Source organism: Augochlora pura, chromosome 5 (assembly GCF_028453695.1).
Source record: "Augochlora pura isolate Apur16 chromosome 5, APUR_v2.2.1, whole genome shotgun sequence".
NCBI lineage: Eukaryota > Metazoa > Arthropoda > Insecta > Hymenoptera > Halictidae > Augochlora > Augochlora pura.
Window position 1 is genome coordinate 16065873 of NC_135776.1, and position 25630 is coordinate 16091502.

General features: G+C 32.0%; 7 protein-coding genes across 15 annotated transcripts; 4 read left to right on the forward strand and 3 right to left on the reverse strand.

Annotated features, from left to right (window-relative positions):
* The first annotated feature begins 165 nt into the window (after window positions 1-165).
* LOC144470284 (mitoferrin-1) lies at window positions 166-5793 on the forward strand. 4 transcript variants are annotated; one of them, XM_078181248.1, is made up of 6 exons: window positions 166-651; window positions 721-903; window positions 2157-2442; window positions 2522-2746; window positions 2870-3077; window positions 3235-5793. In XM_078181248.1, exons 2-6 carry the CDS (start codon window positions 787-789, stop codon window positions 3425-3427), a joined length of 1029 nt encoding a protein of 342 aa, XP_078037374.1. In that variant the 5' UTR covers window positions 166-651; window positions 721-786; the 3' UTR covers window positions 3428-5793. The 4 variants fall into 4 exon arrangements, with proteins under 4 accessions (XP_078037374.1, XP_078037373.1, XP_078037376.1 ...); XM_078181247.1 differs by having other exon boundaries at window positions 749-903; XM_078181250.1 differs by having other exon boundaries at window positions 166-451.
* Window positions 5794-5937: 144 nt separating this feature from the next.
* Window positions 5938-7741, forward strand: LOC144470287 (uncharacterized). Its single transcript, XM_078181254.1, has 3 exons — window positions 5938-6393; window positions 6617-6768; window positions 7132-7741. Exons 1-3 carry the CDS (start codon window positions 6076-6078, stop codon window positions 7346-7348), a joined length of 687 nt encoding a protein of 228 aa, XP_078037380.1. The 5' UTR covers window positions 5938-6075; the 3' UTR covers window positions 7349-7741.
* On the reverse strand, window positions 7721-9878 carry LOC144470286 (uncharacterized). The gene is made up of 6 exons (XM_078181253.1): window positions 9818-9878; window positions 9462-9743; window positions 9172-9374; window positions 8620-8822; window positions 8380-8557; window positions 7721-8288 (listed from the first exon to the last, which is right to left on the reverse strand). Exons 1-6 carry the CDS (start codon window positions 9822-9824, stop codon window positions 8025-8027), a joined length of 1137 nt encoding a protein of 378 aa, XP_078037379.1. The 5' UTR covers window positions 9825-9878; the 3' UTR covers window positions 7721-8024.
* Window positions 9879-9978: 100 nt separating this feature from the next.
* Window positions 9979-15224, reverse strand: LOC144470281 (uncharacterized). 6 transcript variants are annotated; one of them, XM_078181243.1, is made up of 8 exons: window positions 14618-14936; window positions 13978-14180; window positions 13671-13889; window positions 13367-13578; window positions 12926-13260; window positions 11558-12841; window positions 11219-11452; window positions 9979-10549 (listed from the first exon to the last, which is right to left on the reverse strand). In XM_078181243.1, the coding sequence occupies exons 2-7, from the start codon at window positions 14110-14112 to the stop codon at window positions 11253-11255; spliced, it is 2385 nt and encodes a 794-aa protein (XP_078037369.1). In that variant the 5' UTR covers window positions 14113-14180; window positions 14618-14936; the 3' UTR covers window positions 9979-10549; window positions 11219-11252. The 6 variants fall into 6 exon arrangements, with proteins under 6 accessions (XP_078037369.1, XP_078037370.1, XP_078037368.1 ...); XM_078181244.1 differs by lacking the exons at window positions 9979-10549; window positions 14618-14936 and adding an exon at window positions 15154-15224 and having other exon boundaries at window positions 10566-11452; XM_078181242.1 differs by lacking the exon at window positions 9979-10549 and having other exon boundaries at window positions 10566-11452; window positions 14762-14935.
* Window positions 15225-15244: 20 nt separating this feature from the next.
* Window positions 15245-16608, forward strand: Vha14-1 (V-type proton ATPase subunit Vha14-1). Its single transcript, XM_078181252.1, has 5 exons — window positions 15245-15420; window positions 15481-15562; window positions 15739-15821; window positions 16034-16156; window positions 16445-16608. The coding sequence occupies exons 1-5, from the start codon at window positions 15367-15369 to the stop codon at window positions 16472-16474; spliced, it is 372 nt and encodes a 123-aa protein (XP_078037378.1). The 5' UTR covers window positions 15245-15366; the 3' UTR covers window positions 16475-16608.
* A 411-nt stretch (window positions 16609-17019) lies between these two features.
* Window positions 17020-20606, reverse strand: Gb (solute carrier family 7 member genderblind). The gene is made up of 11 exons (XM_078181246.1): window positions 20264-20606; window positions 19646-19813; window positions 19288-19510; window positions 19065-19180; window positions 18830-18955; window positions 18596-18740; window positions 18396-18519; window positions 18124-18324; window positions 17874-18023; window positions 17630-17807; window positions 17020-17528 (listed from the first exon to the last, which is right to left on the reverse strand). Exons 2-11 carry the CDS (start codon window positions 19806-19808, stop codon window positions 17467-17469), a joined length of 1488 nt encoding a protein of 495 aa, XP_078037372.1. The 5' UTR covers window positions 19809-19813; window positions 20264-20606; the 3' UTR covers window positions 17020-17466.
* A 1229-nt stretch (window positions 20607-21835) lies between these two features.
* On the forward strand, window positions 21836-25505 carry LOC144470241 (uncharacterized). Its single transcript, XM_078181183.1, has 4 exons — window positions 21836-22259; window positions 22447-22707; window positions 22792-23301; window positions 23376-25505. The coding sequence occupies exons 1-4, from the start codon at window positions 22083-22085 to the stop codon at window positions 23925-23927; spliced, it is 1500 nt and encodes a 499-aa protein (XP_078037309.1). The 5' UTR covers window positions 21836-22082; the 3' UTR covers window positions 23928-25505.
* Window positions 25506-25630: the final 125 nt, after the last annotated feature.

The window sequence follows — 25630 nt, forward strand, 5'->3', positions numbered from 1 at the left end:
ATCGTTCATCACACCCAAAAATCGTAATTACATATAACGTTACAGTCAATCATTTCGAATGAAGGGCAAACCTATTTTCAAGTGGTAAATTATACAAATACAACAATGCATTCGCTTTATCTTGAGAACTGTATAAATAAATCCGTTACTATGCAACCGATAAATGCACAGTAATCAGATAGACTACAATTTATTAAGCTTACTATGTATATATGTATATAATATACATACACGCATATGCACTCCACGCACGAACCACGTGGTTGGCTACGACGCATGCGCGGCACGTGCGCATACGGCTAACCTCTTCGCTCCGAATCAACTTGTGGCGATTCACAGTCGTATCACGAAGAATGACAACGTGCATTAAGTTCTCAGCCTAGTTTACCAAATTGTCAAGCGTAAATTCCGCACATCGGCGCATTTTTAAGCGTAATAACCGACTGGACAGGTATAACAAACATTTCTTTGCTCTGAGAGGACGTGAAGCGAATCGTACATTGTAAATTTGCCTATTGGGGAGTAGTAGCCTTTTCAATTCCAATAAGGTTCCATTCAACAATCAACCTGTACGATTACGTCTCGTCACTCCGAGCGGATGAACTTTTTCCTCGATTCCATTTGAATGTGCAACATTTCGATGATTATAAAGTAAATATCGTGAAATCGAAAGCAACTTGGCATCGGTTGCTACCGAAAGCGTGTTAATCGTTTCGACAGATTGCATAACGACTGTGGCATTTTAAAGTTATAAACTGGAATTCGCGCTGACGCCTCTTCAAAAATATGAATGCGGAAATATACGAGAGCCTGCCGACATCCTCCATGGCCGTGCATATGACAGCAGGTGCGTTTGCTGGAATAATGGAACATTGTGTGATGTACCCCCTTGATAGTGTCAAGGTAATATATTTATTTCTTGCGAATTTCTTTTAAGATACTTTACATAACCTCAACTACTGCTACAAGTTATGAAATTGTCCTTCAATTTCAATAAAATTTTAATGACATCTAGCAACGTGACAGTAGAAGTGCCTGACACAATCGTGATCGAAATCTTAAATAAATAGTGTGGCGTTTACATTTTCAAGATAACTGCCGTTAATCACTGTCAGACAGTGAAGTTGCAGTTGCCTCACGATTGCACAGATATTTTCCTGTTTCATGTTACGGTTGGAAACGCTATTGTGTAACCAATTCAAGTAATATTATTTCATAATTATTTCTAGGTACTGTTAGGTTAATACAGGCGAGCAAGCTTAGTCATCAGAAAATTTAGCTATAGTCAGAATATTTACATTACTTATTTATTATAAATATCAGAAAAATTGTTATCTTTTCGATATATGAAACATACAAACGCAAAGTAAATAAATCAATGTTATTCACAATAATTTTACTTGAGAATACTTAATTCTTCAATGAAAATCTATATGCATTTTACTTTTGTGATATTAGCTTCATTCCTATGCAAATAAGGTGTCTAATTTGTATGTGATGTCATGTTGTGATACATATATAATACAAATGCTCATGGGTACAACACATAAACAACATTGAAGTTAACTTTATCCACTGATACTTTTTGTACAATTCATTACACTTGTAGCAGTATTAACAGACATACTTCTTAAATAGTAACTGAGTTTTAAATTTTCGTTATATAATGTCTGTGATATTTCTTTCTTAATTGGAAATTTCTATGTATTATTTATTTCACATGTATAATGATTTCTAGTTGCAATGAAAATTTGTTGTGTCATGCAAGCAGAATGTCACAAGTTTGAAATTTTAAAGTTTAATTACTTGCTCTGCATTCTATTTAGAGTATGTAAAAAAAAATATATATTTATATCTTGATTGAAAGTATTTAACACCTGCTTAAACCCTTATAGAGACACTTAATTGATAATTGTTGATCTTGATTGATAAATGTGATGATACATCCCTGTTATTATCAATAAGTGGAAGTCACAATCAATAAAAGAAGAGAATTGGAAACAATATTTATTTTGGTTATCAATTGAGCATTATAATTGTTTATAAAAGAATATACTATGTATCTATAAATTATGTAAAGAAAAATAATTTTACTAAATAAATGTCTTATTTGTAATGTGTTAATCACTTATATTTAATTTTCTGACTATATTTAGACAAGAATGCAGGCATTGAGGCCAGGTCTAGGAGGGGGAGGCGGGATAAGTGAAGTTCTCTTTAGAATGGTACAACAAGAGGGCTTGCTAAGACCAATTCGTGGTATGAGTGCAATGGTTGTGGGGGCTGGCCCAGCACATGCCTTATATTTTTCATGCTATGAATTCTTAAAAAATAGAATACTAGCTTCAACAAGGGCACACAATGACTTTAATTTGATTGCCTATGGAACTGCTGGCTGTGTTGCAACACTTCTTCACGATGGTGTAATGAATCCAGCAGAAGGTAAAATATGTTTTTACACACTTTATAATGTTTGTTTTAAATATATTTAATTATAATCTGGTAAATTGTCTTATTCCAGTGGTTAAACAACGATTACAAATGTATGACTCTCCATATCGAAATGCTGTAGCATGTATAAAAAATGTATATGAAACAGAAGGTTTAAAGGCATTCTACAGGAGTTACACAACCCAATTGGCCATGAATGTACCTTTCCAAATGATCCACTTTATAACTTACGAAGTAGCACAAAATTTTACAAATCCAGAACATGTATACAATCCTATAGCACATATGAAATCTGGTATGTAGAAATTCCCATTGAAAACAGTAGCATATCCGTTGATTTAAGAATCTTCTCAGTTTATAAAATGTATTCCAGTAAACATATGTTTATTAAAATTGTATAAATTCGTACAAATTGTAGGTGCACTAGCAGGAGCTATTGCTGCTGCAGTCACAACCCCTTTAGACGTTTGTAAAACACTTCTAAATACACAGAACGGTGTACACGCTCATGGTATGATAGATGCTTTTAAGAAGGTTTATGCCTATGGAGGTGTAAGCGGTTACTTCCGTGGTTTATATGCTCGTATTCTGTATCAAATTCCAGCAACCACAATTTGTTGGTCAACGTAAGTATTTATATCACATATTAATAAATAGTGCTTACACTAATAGTTAAAGTTTGTACCTTTCTGAAATCTTTTTAAAAGGTGGATTTCAATAATCATAACATGTTAGACTGAATAGCAAATCGAATATCATTATCGAAACTAACAATTTTTTTAGATACGAATTTTTCAAATATATGCTACATCAGAAACAAGATGATGAATATAGTGAACCAGAAGCTGATAACGATTTAAGTTTTACAAATCAGAGTCAAGCTGGTTCTTCTAGGTCTAGTCGCTTGAAAGATGTGAGCGTGTATCTCAATAAAACAGCCCCAAGCTCGGTATTACTTGATGTGTCTACCAGTTAGGTATTTCTAAATTGCTTAATATTCATGCTGGAACACTATTTGATAAAAACTGAGCGTCTGTTTTTCGTATGGCGAGAGTTTATCGAAGATAAGTGATATTTTGTTAATTTATCTGTTGTTGTTGTATTACTACATGTGTATAATAATTCATAACACGATAAAAAAAATTCATGCCTGAGCCAAGCGCAGGACGCAGGCCCATTGGTATCGAGGATATATTAGAAAATTTTTTAAGTTAAGTACAGACACAATATGAATCACAATGTTTATCTGTTAAAGTAAAAAAGCAAACAGATAATTAAAAATAATTTAAGCAAACAATTGTATCTAACAAATATTCTGTTTTATCAGATAACGTACAATTTTTTTTTACTGAATATTTATTACTTCAAAAGAAAAATTGAATTAACTTTTGAAAAATAAACAATATCTATTGCAAAAAATTTGTTACGAGAACTGAATAAAATATCATTGTTTCGTGGGCACAGAATATGCTGAATTAAATAACTTCGTTCAATTTATTTATGAAATGATTGTGTATATATTAGCATATCTGCAGGAATTTTTAATCCACAAAAATATTTGAAACATTTGTAATTGTTCCTTAGAGTGTGTTGAACTAAATTTGAAATTGTGGGAGTATGCATGTATTTTGTACAAAGAGAAGTCTATTGAGAATAATTTACTTCACTGCAACAAAATTCTATTGAACGAGTTACAGATAAAGCAAATAATACCTAAGCATTTTTTTTTTAAACACAAGCTCTACTTGAAGAGAATTTACTTGTATATTTAATATTGTACAATAAACTTAAGTTAACAGCAAAACAGTGGATTGCATAGATGAAATTGTAGAAAAAAAATGTATATAATACGAGGTCAACATAATTGATGGGCAAGCGCTGACTTAGGATTTCACCATGAAAAGTTTCATATGCTGCGGACTGACATATGAAATTTTAGTTTTCCGTATTTATATGAATTATAATGCACAATCTAAGATTAGGCGAAAACATAAGTTTATTGAAATAAAGTACTGACCTTGAACTCTAGATTAAGAAACTTAGATTTAATAATTATTTAGACCAATCACGGATGGTGTAATTATTTTGTAGTGTAGTGTAGATAAGTTACACATGTATGTACAGAACGAACGAATGATCGAACAGACTAGAAAAGGAAAACTGCAATGATACAGTACGATATGTACAATTCGTCTTGATTACCCAAGTACAAATTAAGAATTGCTCCTTAGTCAGTTTGTAATATAATCGACATTGCATCTAAACATTAAGATGTAGAACAATATTGCTTCCTATGGCTGTGATTACTGGGTCATTTGATGTTGACTTTAAGAGGGAGTAATGTCATGTGAGAACTCATACTTCACGCCATATTTATTTATTATTACGAAATCGTAATACTGCTCATCGTTACCGAATAAATCATTGTTTGATGCTGCTTGACACTCTAATGATCCTTGTACACGTTGAACGAACACGAAATTGTACGCAGGAGAATACATTTTTTAGAAATATTTTTTTATAGAACTATGTCACGATAATATACACACTATTTTGTGAAGAGGAAAAAAGAGTTGAAACATAAAGATTATTTGTGCGCCGCAGAAACTCAATCTCTTGTAAAAATCTTATCATTAATGATGACATCGTGGTAATACGATGTTATATCGCTTTGTACACTTGTTGGTAATGAGATGAGGTGGTAAACCCAACAACGGAATCATAAACAAACGTACGAAGATCTTTCAGTTCAGGAACGTTACCAGTGTTATCTAAAGTATTCTCAGAGTCTGTATAAAAAGGATAGACTATTTATTTAAAGAGGGTTTCTTTGTATATTTAAAAAAAAATCATTTCTCGTTGGTTTTATCACGTATTAATTAGATTGTAACATAGATAAGTTAGTTAGATTCAGTGCTTTTTTTATTCACTAAATTTCATTTAAATATTATATTGGATACAATAAATTTCGTAATTTGTGATTATAAGCGGCTTTTTGTTAATTACAGTTATGTGTGTTTACAATAAGTACCTGATCTCTTAAAAATCGAGCACATTCATGCTTGCGCGTCGACCTTATTTATGTTACAATCAAATATCGTTATCTCCACGTATACTAAAAATATACATATGCATGTATATGTATAAAATCTGCGTGCATCGGGCAATTGGTTGAATGTATTTAAGCCGTTGCAACCGGTTTATAGCGAACGTAAACTTCATGTTTACATTCATTTTTCTTTAATAATTTGATTGTCGCGCAAAATTTTTACACTTAAAACTTCTTTTTTAATATTTTAATAAATACTCATCTCGTTTGTAATAAAAAGAAAAATAATAATACCAGTCGTCAATTTTTATTACTAGTTTGATTATAAACGTATCATCTGTTCAAGAGAGATTCAAAACCAATTAATTTCCTTTTCCATCGGTTTTTATATGAAATAATGCTCACTGGAATTATTATCTTCTAAGTTAATATGATAGCACACGCAAAAATAATTTTTCGGCATACGATAATATGTATTATATGTAATAAGAATGTAAATAAAATGATTCGCTGAAATATGTAAATAATATAACAATATTTCTCTTGTCTGCTATGCTAATGGACGTTTTACAAGAATGAAACGAACACCAGAGCAACGCGATAGTTGGGGATCTCACTTCATAGCAACACAAAATTTTATTACAAATTGTGACTTTTACAATAAATTAGTATTCATCATTGACTGTGCGTTACAAAATCACGATATGGCGAACAAAGGTATTTGCGATGCTCGTTGTCAGGCGTTTCATGTTGCGATGATAAAAAGAGAGGAAGCTGGACGTGTCAAATGGTTTTTAAAAAATCAACAGAAGTTATTGGATCGGTTAAAGATTACCGAACCTGTAAAAACAGTTGAACCATCCACGCCTGAGCCAGAAAAACAATTGAGCACTGTACATATGTTTAATTATGCTAAATACTGCAACGAGTTTATATATATATATATACCGAAGATTTTTATACAAAATACAATCATGAAAGTTTTATAGAGATTTATACTTTTTTCTAATTTTTATTGGTCACACACATCTTTATATTTTGTAGAAATGTTTTGCAAAAGCATAAAAATCCACAATTGTTGCTTATTGAAAGTTGAATCACTTCTAAAATTTTTAGATACATTTGAAACCATTACCAAATTGGAGGCCCGGCGAGACTGATGATTCTATCGATATGAACATTATGAAACCAATTGATCCTGAAGTTAGGGCTATTCTATACGAAGGAGCACCTAGCTTTATAACTGCTGAAAATTATTTTAACAAAAGGTTCTGCATCTTATACTCTTTCTGCTGTAATTAACGCTAAACTTATAGCTAGCTATGAAGATTATTTATTTATTTTAGCTAATGTGATCTTCTTAATAATCGTTCGATGAAAACAACAGTTCCTTTAACACGTTGACATTGTCTTATTAAATAAGATTTTTTAACTTTACTCAATTTTCATGTTAAGCCTACAAGTTTTCTGAAACAGTACAGTTTAATAAACACTTTGGAAGGAAGTCATTAAGCTGTTTTAGATACAGCACACAATCATTAAAAAGCTGATTAATAGCCTTCTAGGTGGTTAAACTATTAAGCAATATTGTTTACAAACTCTAATGTTAATGTGTTCACTGATTACGATAGACTGAAAAATATGCCAGAAGAGCGATTTTATTATCCGGATTGCACAAGCTGGTTATATGGATGGCGACTGTCAGATTATCCACCTGTGCCACGAAGTAGAGTTGGACACTCTAATATCATGATACGGGAATTTTATCATCCGAAAATGTCGAGTCTTCAGAAGGACCCAGAATGGTACCGACCATGTTTACGCACGCCAACGAAATGCAATTCATAACTAATAGTTTACTAATAGTTAACTAGATTTTCTAGAAAATTTTAGTAGAAATTAATTTAAGAGAAAATTCAAGCCTTTTGTTCCGAAGATATCTTATATTACGGTAATAGTCGTGCAATTGTTCTTTATATTGTATCTATGGCTTTATCCATTATTTGTGTGACATATTTGATCAATTTATCGGTATCAATGAAATATTGTGTGTGCAATAGAAATTATCGTAACGCGGTCAATTGAATCATCTACACACAGTGTATAGAATGACAGAAAAAATACAAATGAAATTGCAACATCTAATCGTAGGATTAGTGTAAGCACTTGTACGGCGAAGTTATTTTTGTAAACATTTAATATTTTTATAAACATATCTCGAATTATTTGATATTGAACGTTTTGAAAGACTTTTTCTTCAAATATAAATATTTCGATAATGACAAATGTATTGTACTGTTATTACATAATTCACAATTATCATTTAGATTCGTATTACATCATAATATCAGTTTTTTTTTAAATGATACATTTATCACCCTATATGCAAATCTTATTTATTCATATTATTTCTACATTATGTCTAACCCGATTTTACTTTAGAGAAACTGTCGGTTTATGTTTACTTAAAAAAACTGTAACAAAGCGTGTCATTTATTTTACATTAAAAACGATGGAAGTACGTTTACACATTTTGTTCACAAGTTTCTTCATTTTCATCCTTATCTGGAACTGATAATCGTTGTATTTCCAACGGTAACAAATACTCGGCTTGTCCTGGTACCGCAGAAAATACGAAATCGATAAACTTCTGAAACTGTTTAGCCACTTCGCAGAATTGTTCTTCCAACGATTTCTTCTCCACGTGACAATTAATTATCTCTTCTCTCATCGCTGTTATAACGTCGTTCAAGCGAGCAATCAACGCACGCAGCCCGTGTATTTCTTTCTATTTACACATAATTTTCAGTTTAACGATACGCCCACACTTTTATTTCTACGTCCGCATTTTGCTGCATTTTATCTGAGATAATACTTACCTCGAAGTGTTCATGTATAATGTGTTTTTCTCGACAGCATCGCAACTGTTCTAGACAATGGACGTTGATTACGTCTACAGTATTTTGCATTTCAAGCTGGTGTTGCTGTATATGCAGCTCCCTGCCCACTTTCTCCTCGAACTCTTTCTTTTCTTCATTCAGTTTCACATATGTCGTTCTACCCAAAGTTTCAAAAGTTAGTTTTGCAAAAACTACACGAGGGGATGTTAATTTATGAACCTCATAATTTCATTAAAATCAGCGATTATATTCTCTCTTTCAGCGCGAAATGATTCTTCGAATTCTCGATACAACGACTGTATCACGTAAGTCATCTCGGTCCGCATTTTCTGCAGTATCTCCTGAGTTACTTTTATTCGCTCTTGTACGACAGCTTTCTGCATTTTTATTACCCATTGACTGCTGACGTTTGCCCATTCAATCTAGAAAAGGAAAGTATACGTTTACTTTCATGTTATGCCGTCATTTCCATACAATCGCGCGGATACGAATATTCAACATGACATCTCCCTTAAGAACCGAGGGAATACCCTCTTTATTACGTCATACCTACCCTACAAACAAAATCTCTAGTACACACTAGATTTACTAGATCTGGTGAAAGAATGAAAACCCTGATTAAATATTATGGAGCCTCTTAAACGCCGAGAATTATTGCAAAATTAACTAACGAAAGCTACGCACTTTAACCTAATCACGTGACTATTGTTTCCCTTAACTGGTCGTATTTTTTCGCAATAGAGGAACTGTATAAATTATAATGTAGATTACTTCAATCTGTTTCTGGATTTCATTTTGCACTGTTTTAAAATAGTTTTCGTATTTTGCATGGAGCTCTTGCGACTTTGTTTCAGCCTCCCGGCGTTTCTTTGCTTGGTACATATGAAATTTCTCCTGCGACTGTTTCTCTATCTTATCACGTAACTCATTTTCGATTTGTTTTCGGAAACGTTCCAAGAGAGTCTCGCCGATTTCTAATGAATTGCTTTTATGTTATAAACGGAGAAAAATTTTTTGTATTCAACATTAATTTGTTAAATGATTTATCAGATAAAGTTTACCTAATATGCTTTCGTGTACGTTTGCTTTAACAGTGTCATCGTGCGCGAGCGACACTAATTTCTTGTCACTAATTTGAACAGTAAAACAGGGTGGTGGAGATTTTTCCGGGGCTATTAAGTCTAACAGTTTTTTCGTGTCTTCGTGACTATATTGAAAAAATAATTGTGCCAAAGACGGGCCTAAACAATCACGAATTTCTGACGAAGTTGGTATCCCTATTGTTGAACATTGTACTGGATGACATGTCTTGGGTATTCTACCGCACATCATGTACGTTTCATCTATAACAGTAATACTTTTATGTCATTTTTCTATCTTATGCTTTTATAGTAGATTTTATGTTCTACCAACTTACCCATCATTTTTTATATGTGGCTACAGAAATAATTTTTATTTTACAATTACATCACTATAAATTTATAGAATTAACAATCAATTTCATTTTAACCTTTCCAAATGCATACCTCTGGCCAGAGAAACAAAAGAAAACTATAAAGCTTGAAATTCCAGCGAATTTATTATTGGCATGCATTTTTTTATTTTGTAATCTTGATGCTCGATCTTAAAGCAATATTACACAGGGTGTTCCAAAAGGTATTCAAAACCGGAATAGTACACTGTATGTGTATCATATTAAAGGATATTCCTAGCAAAGTGTTTGCCAACGTATCGTTTTGACGCGTATATTATGAAACTGATAAGCATTTTTTGCGAAAATTTATCGTATCTGAGAAAGTTGCGATTAAAATCTTCATGCGGATAGCAATATTTCCAATATGGCAGTCATTTCTGGTTGTATGCTAAACTATGATAGGCTCACGCTCTTGTTGAAATGACCTATGCACGCAACTATTGTACGATCAAGATCTATAATCATTAGTTTTATTTTTTATTTTCATTTTTGAATAATTACCTCTTAAATTTAAATTTTCTCTATATATAATAATACATACATAAATCCTAATCTAAATGTAGTAAACATATTTACATATATACTAGAATTTACTTTCAATTTTTACCATTCATGAACAAAATATATTATTGCTTTTAATTATAAACATATACCATGGCTTCTGCTTCTAATAATCTGAAAACAAAAAATAATTCATTTTTCATCATATTATATTAGCTTATATTTTATTGTTCAAGAATCTTATTCAAATATTTAACTAATGCCTTTTTGTAAGCTCGTATTTGAGAAGTACAATATATTGTGTACATGAAAGGTATATATATCAAACAACAAATATAAATGTAATAGTTCGCAATAGAAGTATTTTATTTACAATGGTCAATCATGTTCTCAAAGTACGTTGATGAATTTAATGTACAACTCTTATTCTATGAGTAGGCTGACTCCCCTAATTTCTTTTAAACATGTTATTAATCTAATTCTACAAAATCTTTAAATTCTGTTTTATTTCAATTCTTATGATTCAATACTTAATACTTACATTTTATAAATAATGCCATGATCAAACACAAATATTAATTAGGGGAACTCAGCCCGTGCATTAATATCAAACTATAAATGTATGCGACATTGTAAAATTAAATGATCTACATCGTATAATATAATATACTTAAATTGTATATACACTGGACTACATATTTAATATGTTTTAAAGTAAAAGATATCTCTTTTTTTCCAACAGCATATAAATATTTCCAATTTTTATTGGAAGTATGAACATTATATTATACATATTTCACATTTAAGGAAATAATATAGTAAACAATATTTGTCACATGTCACCATTTTAAAGAAGTTCTATGTATTATTTCTTGAATCAAAGTTTCCGTGGTCGTCCTCGTTTTCTTAATGTTGTAATCTTACTTGTCACTGATCTCGTCGTGTGCAATTTTTTTTGAATATTTGATATCGTCTTTATGTTCTTTTGCATACTTCTGTGCATTTTTAAGTGCTGAACAAAAAGCAGCCTAGACCTTATTAGCTTTTGACATATATGACATCTACGTATCTTGTGTTCTGTAAAACGAAAGAAATAGAATTAAGATATTACATGGATCTAACATTGGTGGATATACATTCAATATAATAATTTATCAAGGAAAAAGTTCAGTGAAAAATTACCAGTTTTTTTTGTACCATGCTGCAAGCAATGTGCTCTCAATAAGGCAGCACTTGGAAACCATCTGCCGCAATCAGAGCAACTCAATTTTTTAACTTCCCATGTGCAATTTGGCCGTTGATTTCTTTTTCTTTTAATCTTCTTAATCATAGTCAATTGTTTTTTTGCTTCAACAGATTCTTTTTTTTCTTCAACCTCTATAGATGACTGTTCGATAGATGATTTACTAAATCTGCGTTTTTTCTTTTGAGAATGTTCTGAACGTACATGTCGTGCCAACACTACAACTACATCAAACTTCTGTTGACATATTTTACAAGCGTATTGTTTCTTTACTGTGTCATCATTTGTTCTACTTGAATGTTTCACTTTCTGTTCCTTAAATCGAATCAAATTTGATGGTGACTTCGAGCAAACTCGTAAATGAGTTTCTAATGCCCTTTGTTGCCGGAAATTTCTCGCACAGTGTTGGCACTGTAGTAACATTTTTTTAGAATTGGATTGTGACGATTCTTCATCCGAATCTCCTACCATAATAATTTCATTCTCCTTGTCACTAGAACATTTATCCTTGCTGTCATCTATGGTTATTTCAACAACATCCCTTTTCGACTGGAGCATATTTTCTTCTTCATCAACGTCAATTTCAATAATTTCAACTTCCTTTCGTTTAACTCTTTTTATTCTTTTCGTTTCTCTATTCCTTTGGCGGTATTTCTTCCGCTTACCTCTTTTCTTAACATTCTTGTCTTCGTCACTCAAAAGAGACGCCGGTTGAATAATTATTTCAGAATCTTCGCGATTCACAGAAATTAGTTGTTGCTTACGAGATCTTTTAGTTCTATATTGTATTTGTGTCGATTCAGGCGATACACATTCAATGGAACCGTTTGAAAGGTCCAAATTTGCGTTATTTGATATTTCATTCATTGTTGAATCTGTAAATGATTCTAGAGATTCTTTTTCACTGTCTACAGAATTTAACTTTCTTTCCGTCAAAGTATTGGTGATATGATTGTAATTAGAACTGTTATCTACTGAATGATCACATTCAGTTTTCTTAATATTTACAAGATTGTTTTGCTCTCTATCCGTTTTCTTATTCAATTGCTTCCTTGATGATTTCGATTCGGCAGTTTTAAGATTCCGAAGTGTTGCTTGAATCTCATCGAAAGTTAATTCAGAATCAGATTGATCGCCTTCAAAGAGGATATATTGTACGGTTGATTGTTCTAAAATTTCACTGTCACTTTCATCCTCTTCTTGATAGTCATCAGAGTTATCTGCTGAAACAAAGTATTTTAGTGTTCACTTATTTTCTTCGTAAACAAAGTAAAATTGTGATATTGTAATAGTAATTAGTTACATACCAATATTTACAGAACAATTATCCATCATTAGGTATGTTAAATCTGAGGTTTTGTCATCAGATGTATATATAATGTTAGGAACTCGTTTCATGTGTAGATTTAAATTAGAATCGTCCATCAAGGTTGAACTTTCTTCCCATGAATTATCTTTCTTTTGAATCTTTTGACTTTTAGTTGGTATAATTTTCTTTTCACTGTGTATCAACACATCGTCTGCTGTGTCATTCTTAGAAAAGAATATTGGTGGCTGTGTTGTCAGTAATTGTTTCTTTATTTGTGTTGGTTTCCTTACAGTTCTAACAGCACCTTCACCTATTAATCTTTCAACATCAGCTCTGAAAATATAACCATTTCATTATTCAATATTAGGGATTGAAAACGCTTCTCCATAATAATATAGAATAAAAGTTGGGAAGAAAAAATTAAACTTAAAATACATACTTCATAAGAAATTGAAAACTGGTTGGAGGTACTCCAGATTCGTCATACATCGCAACAGCAAAAATTTCTTCTGAATCTTCAACGGCATATAATGCTAACTGCTGACCAGTAGCTGTTACAAATGTAGCTATTGTCTCTTCATCTTCGTATTGATCATCACTTGGTATTCTACTGCAACTGATTTCAGATTCACTTTCTTCAGGTTCTGGTAACTGTAGAAACATATAAAAGAAAATATAATATTCTTTTATATTCAATTTTTACACTCAATTTAATAAAATCTCAAAAAATGTTTAACATTTACCAATATGTCATCATTAATGGCATCATTCGAAAGCCATTTTTGCTTGGAGATATTTCTTGTACACAGTGGCACAGAGTCTTCAACATATTCAATAGGTATTGTTGTATCTATATCTCTTTCAAAATATTCAGATGTTTCTTTAGATTCACAGATAGTTTCTTCAGAAATTTGTTGGGTTAAATCCAAGTTCTCATCTACTATTATTTCTTCACCAACAACCTACATATATTATTTTTAAATTAATAGAGATAAAATATTTATTAAAATTTCCTATACATCATTTTTTAAATATTCAGTATTTCATTACCAGTGATTCTTCTATGCGTTCATATTTGGGTAAGACCATAAACTCAGTTGAGTTTTCATCCATCGTACATGATGTTTGTATGAGTTCTTCAGAAACTATTTTCTTATAACTATCAACATTATCTATAAACGACATATTTTTGTACTATTCTTTTTGTCCACTTATATCCAGTATCCAATACATGTGTTATTAATATGAAGCCTCTAAAACAGAATTAATATATTTACTTTAGAAGTAACTGATATTGATAATTTAATAATTAAATATTATTAACGTGACTTCATTCACTAAAACACGATACTACACTATCGACAAATACTTGATAATGATTATACCCGTTAATAGATCTTAAGATTACAAAGTGTATAGTAAGTATATTAATAGTCAAAAACTAATTAAATATACTTTCTTTACATATATAATAAAACTGAATGTAGATTATGTACTCGTATTTACACATGCATTAACTAAAAAGATGCACAACACCTTTCGACATTCGTAATGTTTTATGATATCATAACCCAAATAATGTATATAATCATAAATGGTTATCGTAGAACATGTATACTATTTTATAATGTTTCTATTATAACTATTCAATCTGGTGTCTTCGTGTATAAAAATAGAGAATAAAACATACATTAAACTATTGAATGTAACACAAGCTTCCGTCTTCCAATTTACGTTCATACATAATTAATATTAGATACACACAGAATTTATGCTATATACACATGTACTTGAAAACATAACCCCAGCTATTACGAATCAGCGCATTACACACGTTTATGCATTTGGAAAGTTCATCTTGAAGTTGTCATATGTTTCAAATTAATTTTTTTATCGACGAATTCTAACACGTTATAATGTTATGTTTTTCGTAACCAAATATGTACATATAAGTTGTAGTTACAACAAGTAAAGATGAAATAGCTAAAAATAGAAATTAAATGTACATAGATATGCAACTCGATAAATCAAAGGAAGCTGCAATTCTTAAAGACTTCAATGCAAATGGTGCACATCGGAAATTGGTTTACTCAACAATTGCATCGTATTTTTAATAATATAATATAAACGAGATAAAGTGCAGCATCAATATATCCAATTGTAAAATAATTATAAAACTTCATAATGTTATAGCGATTGTTAATTCTAACTTTACGACATACATACGTGATACATATGTATAGTATTACCATCCCTTCCACCTTTTTCGACTGGACAAATTTGGCACGTGATGTTCAATGTAGCTCTCAATGTAGCTGAAGTCACATACACACATAATATATAGGTGTGACTTGTCAGCTGATGCACTATCAATAATCGTACAATTAAATACGTTCATTTTGTTAAATATTTTCGGTTATTCTTATTTCATCCACAGCAATGGCTCTTCATTCTGCAGGAAAGGGTAAACTTCTTGCAGTGATCGGAGATGAGGTAAATACAACTAGAACTTTGTCTTTTATTTAAAGCTGAATTACGGGATTTTTGTTTCAGGATACATGTGTGGGATTTCTTTTGGGCGGAGTTGGCGAAATTAATAAGCACCGTCAATCCAATTTTATGGTTGTAGATAAAAGTATGTATTTCGTTCTGTAAAATCATTTTTATTTTCGCAATCACTCTTAATGTCACCGTGCATTCACTATTTTTGAGGAAAAGTAAATGGATCATTCTAAGATATTATGGTGTTCTTTACAGTTTAGTGAAATGATTACTATTTCAAACTACATGATATATTATAATATATTTCAGATACACCAGTAAGTGACATAGAAGACACATTCAAACGTTTTATAAAGCGAGACGATATTGATATCATCCTTATCAATCAAAGTGTAAGTATTGAATATACTTTTAAACGTTACATATATGTATTTTAAAACGCTATTTTCATACTTAAATTATATGTTATAATCTAAATATTACCATTGTTCTTCTATTTTGTGGTATTATAAAACATTAAAATATGAGACTGTAAGCTAATGTATGTTATAATTATTTCTTGTCAGTTAACTGTAGAAATAATCACTTTCATGAATTATTTAAGATTGCAGAAATGATTCGTCATGTAATCGATAGTCATACTCAACCAATACCGTCGGTCTTAGAGATTCCCAGTAAAGACCACCCTTATGATGCCAGTAAAGACTCCATTCTAAGACGTGCTAGGGTAAGTTCATATTATTTATAATTCTATCAAATAACCCATATACACATCTATATTAACTTATATTTTATGCATTCTCATTCTACATTATGTTGAGATAGAATTTTAAACGAAAAATTTATTTATAGATAAATTTAATATTTTTTTTATGTAGGTTCATGATTGCCTTTATTTTATTTTAATTGCTAAAATGAAATGAAATTGTTTACTTATAATAGTTTCTTATTATTTAACATACTTTTCATCAATCAGAAAGATCAATTAATTAGATTTTTCAATTTTACTTCACAGGGAATGTTTAACCCAGAAGATATACATTAATCTATATATAACAAATGTTAAGTCATATAAAATATAAAAATCTATGACTTGTATTGTACTTGTTAATCTCTATATGTACGTATATTATTATGTTGTTACAATCTGCACATAAAGAATAGACAATGTGTCCTACATTCCAGTATTTATTTTAAATTTCAATAGCTTGTAATTACTAAATTCTTTATTAATTTTATGTGTAAATTTCAATGTGTACAGAGAAATGATATCATTATATCAATTTTAAGGATTACATTATATTATTGTAGTGTGACATACTTAAACTATGATTGCATAAATAAAGACGTATGTTAAACATGTAATAAATTACAATATTTTTAAAAATATCTCGGCAGATAAAAAATGAATGATTATATTAAGAAATCATGAAATATTAAAAAATATGTTATGAAAAGATAATGGCATACAATTAACTAAGACATTTTATAGAAAATTAATATACAACACTGCACAGAAAAGATGACCTATAATGATGTTTCAATGGTTAATAATCAATGTATTAATACATAATTCATGAAAATATTTATTAATGATTTTCATATACAATCGCATAATGGCTATATTTAATTATCATGCATTTAGTAATACTAAGAAAATTGTACAACACCATAATTTACATTTTCCGAACAACGCGTATAATACAACTTTTTCTGGTGTAGTAAAATGTAAAAAGTAGAAAACGTATTAATACGCGTGAACATAATTAATCATAATTAAAGTACCAAATAAATCACACTGTTTACAATCGAACACATGGCGGTTATATCTGCTCAAAATAAGTTACAATAGGTAATAATAAATTATTTTTCTATGCTAGATAGTAATATTTCTTATAGTTCGTGTACAAACTTTGTATACGAAGAACACAGTCATGAGGTAATTGTTAATAACACACAGGTTACTATTGTAGATATAGTTAGCATCATTATAATTAAAGCAGATCAAATTGTTTTATAAATTCCTAATACTTGAAGTTAGATGTCTCGTTCCTCAGTAGCAGACATGAACAGCTTTTGGATAGCGTAAGTAACTTTGTCTGAAAATGTTAAATTTGTAAAATTATTAAACTATAGACTATTTACAAGTGAAACTATTACATTAAAATGTAAAATATAGTTATAATACTGTATTACATACAGTTAATTTTCTGAAACCACACTGGCCTGTTTGTCCATTTAACACCAGCAAAATATGCTGGAATACCAGATAAAGTTATTAAAGTACCTATGCCAACTTCATATGGTCTCTCGTAACAGGGAATAATCACTAAAAATGCACATATAGCCACAAATGTGATAGGAATCCCTAAAGGCATCTGTAACACATTTTCATTGTCAAAATATACATTTACGTTTACATTATTATTTATTATATAACGTACCTTAATTGGTCGATTCATGTTGGGCTCTTTATAACGTAGCCATAGTACACCAGCTACTGATAGCATGATAAAGAACGATTCAACTATACTGCAGTATGTGATTAATACCAAAACATCACTTGTACAGAGCATTATTAAAGATAAAATGCACTATAAATAAAAACCGAGAAAGACGTTAAAAAAGATCAATAATGTTACTTTAGAAGTAATTTATATTTATATGATAGGATGTCATTTTGTTTATACTTACAAGAAATATTAATGCAGGTGTAGGTGTAAATCTTGAAACATTAATGTGACCTAACATTGAGGGAAAATGACCATTTCTAGCACCAACAAAACATAATCGAGACGATGTCATAATATGAACACTCAATCCTCCAAATGCAGATATAGCTACCATTACTGGTATTATCCAAGCCATTACACCAAGTAGTTGATCTCCAAACGTCTAACAACAGATTATTATATTAATTTTTCTTTAAAAACTGATATATGGATATTTAAAAATTATGTATTTACCACAGCTATTGCATGAGAAGCAATCATAGCAGTTGGTGTTAAAACTGATAAATATGCAACATTTGCTAATACATATATGGAAGTAACTAAAGGTAATGATATGTAGATAGCTCGTGGTAAATTTCTGCAAAATCAAGTGCCAGTTTAATATACAAAAATAAAAGGCTTAACATGATAGATTGTAAAATTGTATTACATACACATAAGGATCTTTTAATTCTTCTGTCATGAAATTTAGATAATTCCACCCAGAATATGAAAATATACCAGAATAGATAGCCACTGCGATTTTGCCAGGTTCTTTACGAGTATTTTCAAAAGAATTTTCAAAATTTTCTGTATGACCTATAAATGAATAGCGTTTTTTAACATTATAAAAGGACAAGAATCTTAAAAAGAAGCCTCATTTTTCTACTCATTAAAATTCTACCTACCAAGTAATACCCAAGTAATGCCAGCAATGATTATAATTGTTAATGCACCAATTTTAGTAAACATAAATACATTCTGCATTTTAGATGTATCTTTAACATCATAACAGTTTGCAAATGTAAGTAAACCTATTTAAAATTTAAATTATATGTAAATTACATCAATTATATAAACGTACTTTTCAATGCAGGAACAAAGTAAAACATTTTATCTTTACATTGACTGAAAATATCTTACAAATAGTGAGAGCTGCTATTAATCGTACACTATAGTCTGGAATATCACAATTTGGAAAGAATGGTTGTAAAACGTATTGTGCAAATGTTAATCCCATGATAGCATTAGTAGTTGGTCTGCAAATAAATGGTTTAATAATTATTTCCATACTACATTACATTTTGTTTATTCAAAGCTACTTGTAGTAGTTCAGTTTGTTTATTTCTCAATGAATTCAACTTACACAACAATTAAATTAGCAGCCCATAAATATAAAAATGAAGGTAATGCTCCAAAAGATTCGCAGATATAAACATAATCACCACCGCTGCGAGGTATACAAGTTCCTAATTCAGCATAACATAATGCTCCAATCATAGAAAGAATCCCGCATAAAACCCAAATAATTAAAGATGCCCCAACACTGCCCACTTCTACAATGACACCTTTTGGAGAAATAAATATACCTAAACAGAGATATAAGTTTTATTGTGTTGTGCCTACTATTAATAGAAATAATAAAAGTTAACATTTATGTGCAGTTCACATTGTTAATATTAATCTACTAAATATAAAAATTAAAATTTCTATGCAACTTTTACCTGAACCACATATAATTCCTACAATAATTGCAACACCTTCTAAAAGGCCAAGCTGTTTCTTCATTTGTACTTTGTCAATACTATCCCTTTGCCTCTGTGATTCATTGTCTGAACTTAACAGCTGCATTTCTTTTGGAGATTCATCAAATATTTGGGAGACCATTTTGACTAGATGAAATAAATGTCATATATAATCAATCTTACGAGTTAAATTATTAAGAGCTTTTAACAAATATAGACATTAACTATATTGGACCTAGCAGATCAAATGTTGAGCACTATTTGCATTAAAAATCATTTGAAAAATATCTCAATAATTATTAGTATTTGGATCGTACTGTAAAAGTTGTTTATTTAGCATTTAACTCTCTTTCTACTTGCAGAGTTTAATTTTATCCAATACAATGAATAAGCTCAGTGACTTAGTAAATAGACGAAATTGTAAAATAATTATTGCATAGTGTACCTTCCTGTTCCAATTATTGTTTCATATATCAAGTAATATATAAATAATTTAGGCAATTAATATATGCGTAGTTTGCTTAAAGTTCTTGATCAATTATTAAATAATACGATTTACAAACATTATAGAAGATTTTATAAAAAGAATACACGTACCTCACGGATGATAAACCGCAGAAGTTAAATTATAATACTGTCTGTTGATTTCGTATTTGTGGTATGAGAGGTAGACGCATATATTAATACATTTAAAATGTTCACATATTATTTATTATCTATAAATGTCTACTGTCGGAAGGCTTATTTGAATGCAGGACATTGTATGAAAATGAATACGTTTTCGGCGTCGACTATGCTATCTCCGAAAACGTACAATTAACGACGGAGAATAACAATTTATTCTCCTTTTGATGTGCGAATTTTTAGTTTAAAAATTTCTGTTTGACTAAAAAATAAACGTAGGTTATACATGCGGAAAACGCACATGTATGGAAAAAGTTTAAAGGCTTGTTTACAGCCGTCTAAATGCAGACTACGTTCACATGTACAGTAATCCTTATGACAAGCACCTTGTTTGGTAGTAGCCATAAGATTCTGCACAGGGAACAGAGTTCTCAACATTCTGGTCGTTCATGGAATTTCTATTTAATGCCAGTGTGCCTATTGGTGGCTTACTGTGACCAATGATATCCGGGATTGAATAGTGAGATACAACAGTTAAGTTTTATTTATTTTATGGTTGTTGTTACTGAATTTTCGTTATAATTATTTTTGTGTCAGAAAGTTATTGATTTTTTACATAGTTGAGATATAGTATGAGTCCTATTCCTACACACCTTCAGATCGCAGTTTGATCTGTTAGCGAGGTTCGATATAGAAACTTTCTTTGCTCTCTTTGGCTGAAGATGCACAGTAAAATCGTGGGGATTCCCGCGCCAGCTTAGAGAGTAAAAAACGTGTTCGATTACGTTGCCCTCTATCACTATTCTACAGAACTGCATATTCGTGATGCCATGATTGGTGTACGTACATTTGCAAGAATGCACAACTCGGTTCTTACGAGTCATGCGCAATATTATAAAACGATTGGACGTTTAGCAAACGACAATGTATGACGAAGATTAATGCCTTAGATGGCGCTCCAATCGAATAAATGCCTGCGCATTTATTAACTAAATAACGCCGAAAGCATGACAAAGTAAACATGCTAGGTTTCCTATCCATATGCACAATCCATATAGAATTTTATGGGTATCATTCTGTTTCTCTCCATCCTACCTCTTTCTCTTTCTAAAGATTTGCGTGATAGTGGATGCTTAGTAAAATGGTGGGAATTTGTCATCTTAGGGAGTACTAAAAATGTGCAGTAATAGAACTCATTGTTGTATCAGTCGATAAAGTAGAATGCAGCAGATAAAATACATAAACCGCCTAATCTATGTTCAAATTTAATCTATGGTGCAACGAGCGCCCGCTACAATTCATAAACAGAAAGACGTTAACCAGGCTGACCACCGTGATGGAACGACTTTTTTCTCGGGTATTTTTTCAAATTAATTAAAAGAAAATCCGTTATCTTTTGAATAATGGGATCGGAGTAACGGACATAGTTTTAAGAGGGAAGCGTATTTAAGCAGTTTAGGTGAATTTTGAAAGAGTTATTCGTCATTTCGTGGATGTTAATGTAATATCCAAGATAGTGCTTTAGCACGGCCATGTTGGAGTAACCGTAGGACGCGGCGTTCGTTACGATGTTCTATCGGCGGAAAAGTGTTTTTTAATCTGATTAACGGTCTCGTGGGTTTCGTGCCTATGCTTTGTCGGAAAAGCGACTCGCAGTTTCGTGCGTCGAGGAAAATATGAATCGGAACACGTGATTCTGGAAGGTCGGTCCGCACCATTCGGTGGCCGATTGCAGGAGGTTATAAACGCTCGCATGTTTTAATCCCGGAGACGCTCACCATTCCACGGCGAAATGGATTTCTCCGGGAACAACGTTCTCCAGGGAATCCTCCCTCAATTTGCAGAATTAACATCTCGACCGAATCCGGATTCCATTCCGAAATTTACCTGCGGCGATAACATTCAGGACGAGCAGATCACTATTTACACCTCCGCTGCTGGACAGAGTCATCCAAAACAAAATTTATTGGTGAGGGTTGCTCGAACTTACTTTTATCTCTTGCCTCTTTTACCAGATCCCCAAAGCTGCATTTGTTGTTTTGCAAAATTCTGGATTAAGAATTGGAGGTTTAGAGCCTGACTCTTCAATATTTAATTTTGAACATTTTTTAAGGGAGCCTGATTGTAAGTTTTTATGTTGTTTCTTTAAATCTCAGGTGAATTCGACGAACAAGTATACAGGACCAATAATAGCATGGCCGGACCCTAATAGTCTGATGCAGTTTTGCGAGAAGCAAGGCATTCAGACGATCAATATTCCTAATTATAATCAAAACAATTCAATTATAGGAGTCCAATCCAATACTCTGCCGGTGAGAATCATACCTAACTTGTACTTGCCTTCTACCTCTCAGTCAGAGAATGTTAAACCAGAACTGCAGACAAGGATTGAAACAGAGGTCAAAACCTCCACTATGGTACTATATCTATTTGCCAGATGCGCATGGTACATTTATAGCTTTTTACTAAATTAGCAATGTAATTGCTTTGATTGATTTTAGCAAGAATCTCAGGCTCAACTTCAACAACAAAATACCATGGCTGAGTATTTTCAGAAGTTACAGGCCACCACTCTTCCACTCACGTTGCAACAGTTGATCAAATTGCAAACGGAGCAGACTAAAAAAGAAAAAATTGAAGAGGAGAAAACGGAGCACACACAGAATAATATTTTGAACATTCCTAGCGTTCCGGTTTTCAGGAATAATCAGCTGCAGAATGGTAATAACTTTATGAGCTCCGATCAGATCATATCAATCAGTCCGAGCGATCTGAATGTACACGTGGAGAACCACCAGGAGAATGAGAACACTGTGCAGAGCATAAAAGTGGAGCAACAGGTTCAGACAGATTCTCCTAAGACTGAAAAGAAAATGAAGTTCAGAGCCAAAACAGGAGAGATCAAGATCAGCGTCGGACTAGATGGTTCGACGTTTTATTGCTGTCCTGAGTGTAACCTCGCATTTCAGGACAAGGCGGAAATAGAACAACATATCCAGGCTCATATACAAGTGTGTGCCTTATCTTCTTTCTTCGACTTCCTTGAAGTGGCTACAGTTTTCTAACACAAGGTATTCATTTACAGGAACGCAAGTATCAATGCAAAGAGTGCGGCGCAATGCTAAAGAGAAAAGAGCACCTCGATCAGCATATGCGCGGCCATTCGGACGAAAGGCCATTTAAATGTCCTGTTTGTCAAAAAGCGTTCAAAAGGAACGAACACCTGACGAGACATTACGTTATCCACTCCGGCGATAAGAATTTCGCCTGCTCGGTGTGCCAGAAGGCATTCTCGCGGAAGGATCACCTGAACAAACATACTCAAACGCATTTAGGGATGAGAAGAAATCGAACAAAGAAGGATTCCTTTTTCGTGGAACAGAAGGAGTCCGAGAAACCGAACGATGCCAGCATGATGCCTAAGCAAGAGGTGACCTTGGTTCTGAAGGACGGATTCATGAAGCAGGAACCAAGCTTCTTGCAGTATATTCAGAACCTTCAGAAGGATCAACATCTGATACACACGTTCTCCTCGTTCAAAGAACAGGCGATGAAAGAAGCGAATGGCTTGCAGCAGCAGGCGGTCAATATGAATGAGATCCTTCCTCAGAACACAAGGTACTTAATGCCATCCTAGTCGTAAGTCGAACCGATTTAAGTCCAAAGCAATAAAGGCTGTTTACGAAGTGTGTCGAGAAATTAGCACAAATAGAAAATTCGTTAGACACATTAGGAATTGAAGAATACCCTAGGCCCTCGGAAAAGAAAACTTTTTTGGAGGCTGCAGCACCGAAACGGGTGCAATTAAAAGAATTCTCATTGGTGTAGGACGACGAAAGAAATTTGTAAATAGAAATGGCGTTCGGTCGCCGGCCATTTTTACTCCTCACGGGAGAAATTATTGCCATGATATTTTGAAATCCACCGGACAATTAGTATTCCGTGAACAGTACCTAAAAATTTGTATTCTTAGCGGTTGCACGCTGAAGTAACACAGCTATAAACTGTAGTTAAGTTCCATTACTTGCATGAAATTCACATTTGACCGCTTAATACTTTACTTACTGGCAGTTACTCGATAGTTCTCAACAATCAAACGATTCTTTTATACGCCGTTTGGTAATCGTAGAAATTTAATTGGTTAAACAACAAATTATCTGAAGCAATCGAGGAAGCATGTTGACGGTGTACCGGTAGGTAAAGTGTTAAGTCGGATTCGGTACTTGCGCGAAAGGGAAAGAGATCATCTTGTATAAATGCACATCCTCTGTTTTATTTAAATTAGCGTTAAAGAAAATAGTTTCTTTGCTGATTCTAGTCTACGTTCACAACAACAATGATCAAACAGAGGTCCAACCGGATTCGCCAATCCGTCGTTGACCGCGTTCACACGAACGAAACACTTAAAGCCAATCTGCCATTAGGATAACAAACTTCTCGAACCGAGTACCAATAGCAAGTAATAGCATACTGCCGATTATTGTCGTTATACAGTTTGTAGAATAATTATGTATATAAATAAGATACAAATTTTACCTGAAAGAGACTCGGTAGGTACGTTGTTTGAACTTGATCTCTGATTCGTCCGTGTTCATCATTAGCAAGAGAAGCGTGTAGCGCGTGGTTTTAGCGTAAGCGTTTCGCCCTATCACTCATTATATTTTAAATTATTAAGTAACGTTTCCCTCTTAGTTCGCAACATTTTCAGTATTTCCATTCTCGCGTACACCTCTCCTTACTTTTTCATACTTTCGTCTTATTTTCCTTTTAAGGCAAAAGCAATAGGAATCTTTTTAATTGCCAAAGTGAGTTTTTCAATCATTGTTTTTTCCCCAAGCAATTTAATACTCGTAATCTTATCATTTGTAACCAAAGTTTGAGAAACGTGATAGTTCGCGGTGCTCGAGGTTTAACCAAAGAATATTTGACAAACTTCTTCGTTTCGAATATGTTTGGTTAAATAATCGTTTTATAATAGACTTTTCTTTTTTATAGTTAGGTTTTCCTTCATCGAGAGTTCCCATTACTTTTGCAAACCCTCTTCTTGTATCCTAGCCTCTCTAGATTTATGCATGTATCAGTTCGATTTTTCGTTGGACTTTACGAATCACTCTCGAACATTCTATGAATATTTATATATATAAATATATATATATAGTTTTCTTCTAAAACATTCACGTTATTTTTACTTACGTAAAAAATATATATATATATATATATAATATATAACAATATATAAGTGCAATATGTATATTGTATTATATTATATATCTAGAAATATATAAATATATATTATTACATATATTATAATATTATATATATGTTAGATATATATTATTA

Coding starts and splice junctions, on each gene's coding strand:
- LOC144470284 (XM_078181248.1), top strand. CDS start 787: ATGAATGCGGAAATATACGAGAGCCTGCCGACATCCTCCATGGCCGTG. Junction 2,747..2,869: donor TATAGCACATATGAAATCTG/GTATGTAGAAAT, acceptor TACAAATTGTAG/GTGCACTAGCAGGAGCTATT. Junction 3,078..3,234: donor ACCACAATTTGTTGGTCAAC/GTAAGTATTTAT, acceptor CAATTTTTTTAG/ATACGAATTTTTCAAATATA.
- LOC144470287 (XM_078181254.1), top strand. CDS start 6,076: ATGAAACGAACACCAGAGCAACGCGATAGTTGGGGATCTCACTTCATA. Junction 6,394..6,616: donor CAGAAAAACAATTGAGCACT/GTACATATGTTT, acceptor TAAAATTTTTAG/ATACATTTGAAACCATTACC. Junction 6,769..7,131: donor GAAAATTATTTTAACAAAAG/GTTCTGCATCTT, acceptor TGATTACGATAG/ACTGAAAAATATGCCAGAAG.
- LOC144470286 (XM_078181253.1), bottom strand. Junction 9,375..9,461: donor CGTACACGAAAGCATATTAG/GTAAACTTTATC, acceptor GCAATTCATTAG/AAATCGGCGAGACTCTCTTG. Junction 8,823..9,171: donor AAATCCAGAAACAGATTGAA/GTAATCTACATT, acceptor TTCCTTTTCTAG/ATTGAATGGGCAAACGTCAG.
- LOC144470281 (XM_078181243.1), bottom strand. CDS start 14,112: ATGTCGTTTATAGATAATGTTGATAGTTATAAGAAAATAGTTTCTGAA. Junction 13,890..13,977: donor AACGCATAGAAGAATCACTG/GTAATGAAATAC, acceptor TAATATATGTAG/GTTGTTGGTGAAGAAATAAT. Junction 13,261..13,366: donor AGTTTTCAATTTCTTATGAA/GTATGTATTTTA, acceptor TTATATTTTCAG/AGCTGATGTTGAAAGATTAA.
- Vha14-1 (XM_078181252.1), top strand. CDS start 15,367: ATGGCTCTTCATTCTGCAGGAAAGGGTAAACTTCTTGCAGTGATCGGA. Junction 15,563..15,738: donor TTTTATGGTTGTAGATAAAA/GTATGTATTTCG, acceptor AATATATTTCAG/ATACACCAGTAAGTGACATA. Junction 15,822..16,033: donor TCATCCTTATCAATCAAAGT/GTAAGTATTGAA, acceptor GAATTATTTAAG/ATTGCAGAAATGATTCGTCA.
- Gb (XM_078181246.1), bottom strand. CDS start 19,808: ATGGTCTCCCAAATATTTGATGAATCTCCAAAAGAAATGCAGCTGTTA. Junction 18,741..18,829: donor CATTACTTGGGTATTACTTG/GTAGGTAGAATT, acceptor ATTCATTTATAG/GTCATACAGAAAATTTTGAA. Junction 18,325..18,395: donor CTTCTCATGCAATAGCTGTG/GTAAATACATAA, acceptor ATCTGTTGTTAG/ACGTTTGGAGATCAACTACT.
- LOC144470241 (XM_078181183.1), top strand. CDS start 22,083: ATGGATTTCTCCGGGAACAACGTTCTCCAGGGAATCCTCCCTCAATTT. Junction 22,708..22,791: donor AGGTCAAAACCTCCACTATG/GTACTATATCTA, acceptor GATTGATTTTAG/CAAGAATCTCAGGCTCAACT. Junction 23,302..23,375: donor ATATCCAGGCTCATATACAA/GTGTGTGCCTTA, acceptor ATTCATTTACAG/GAACGCAAGTATCAATGCAA.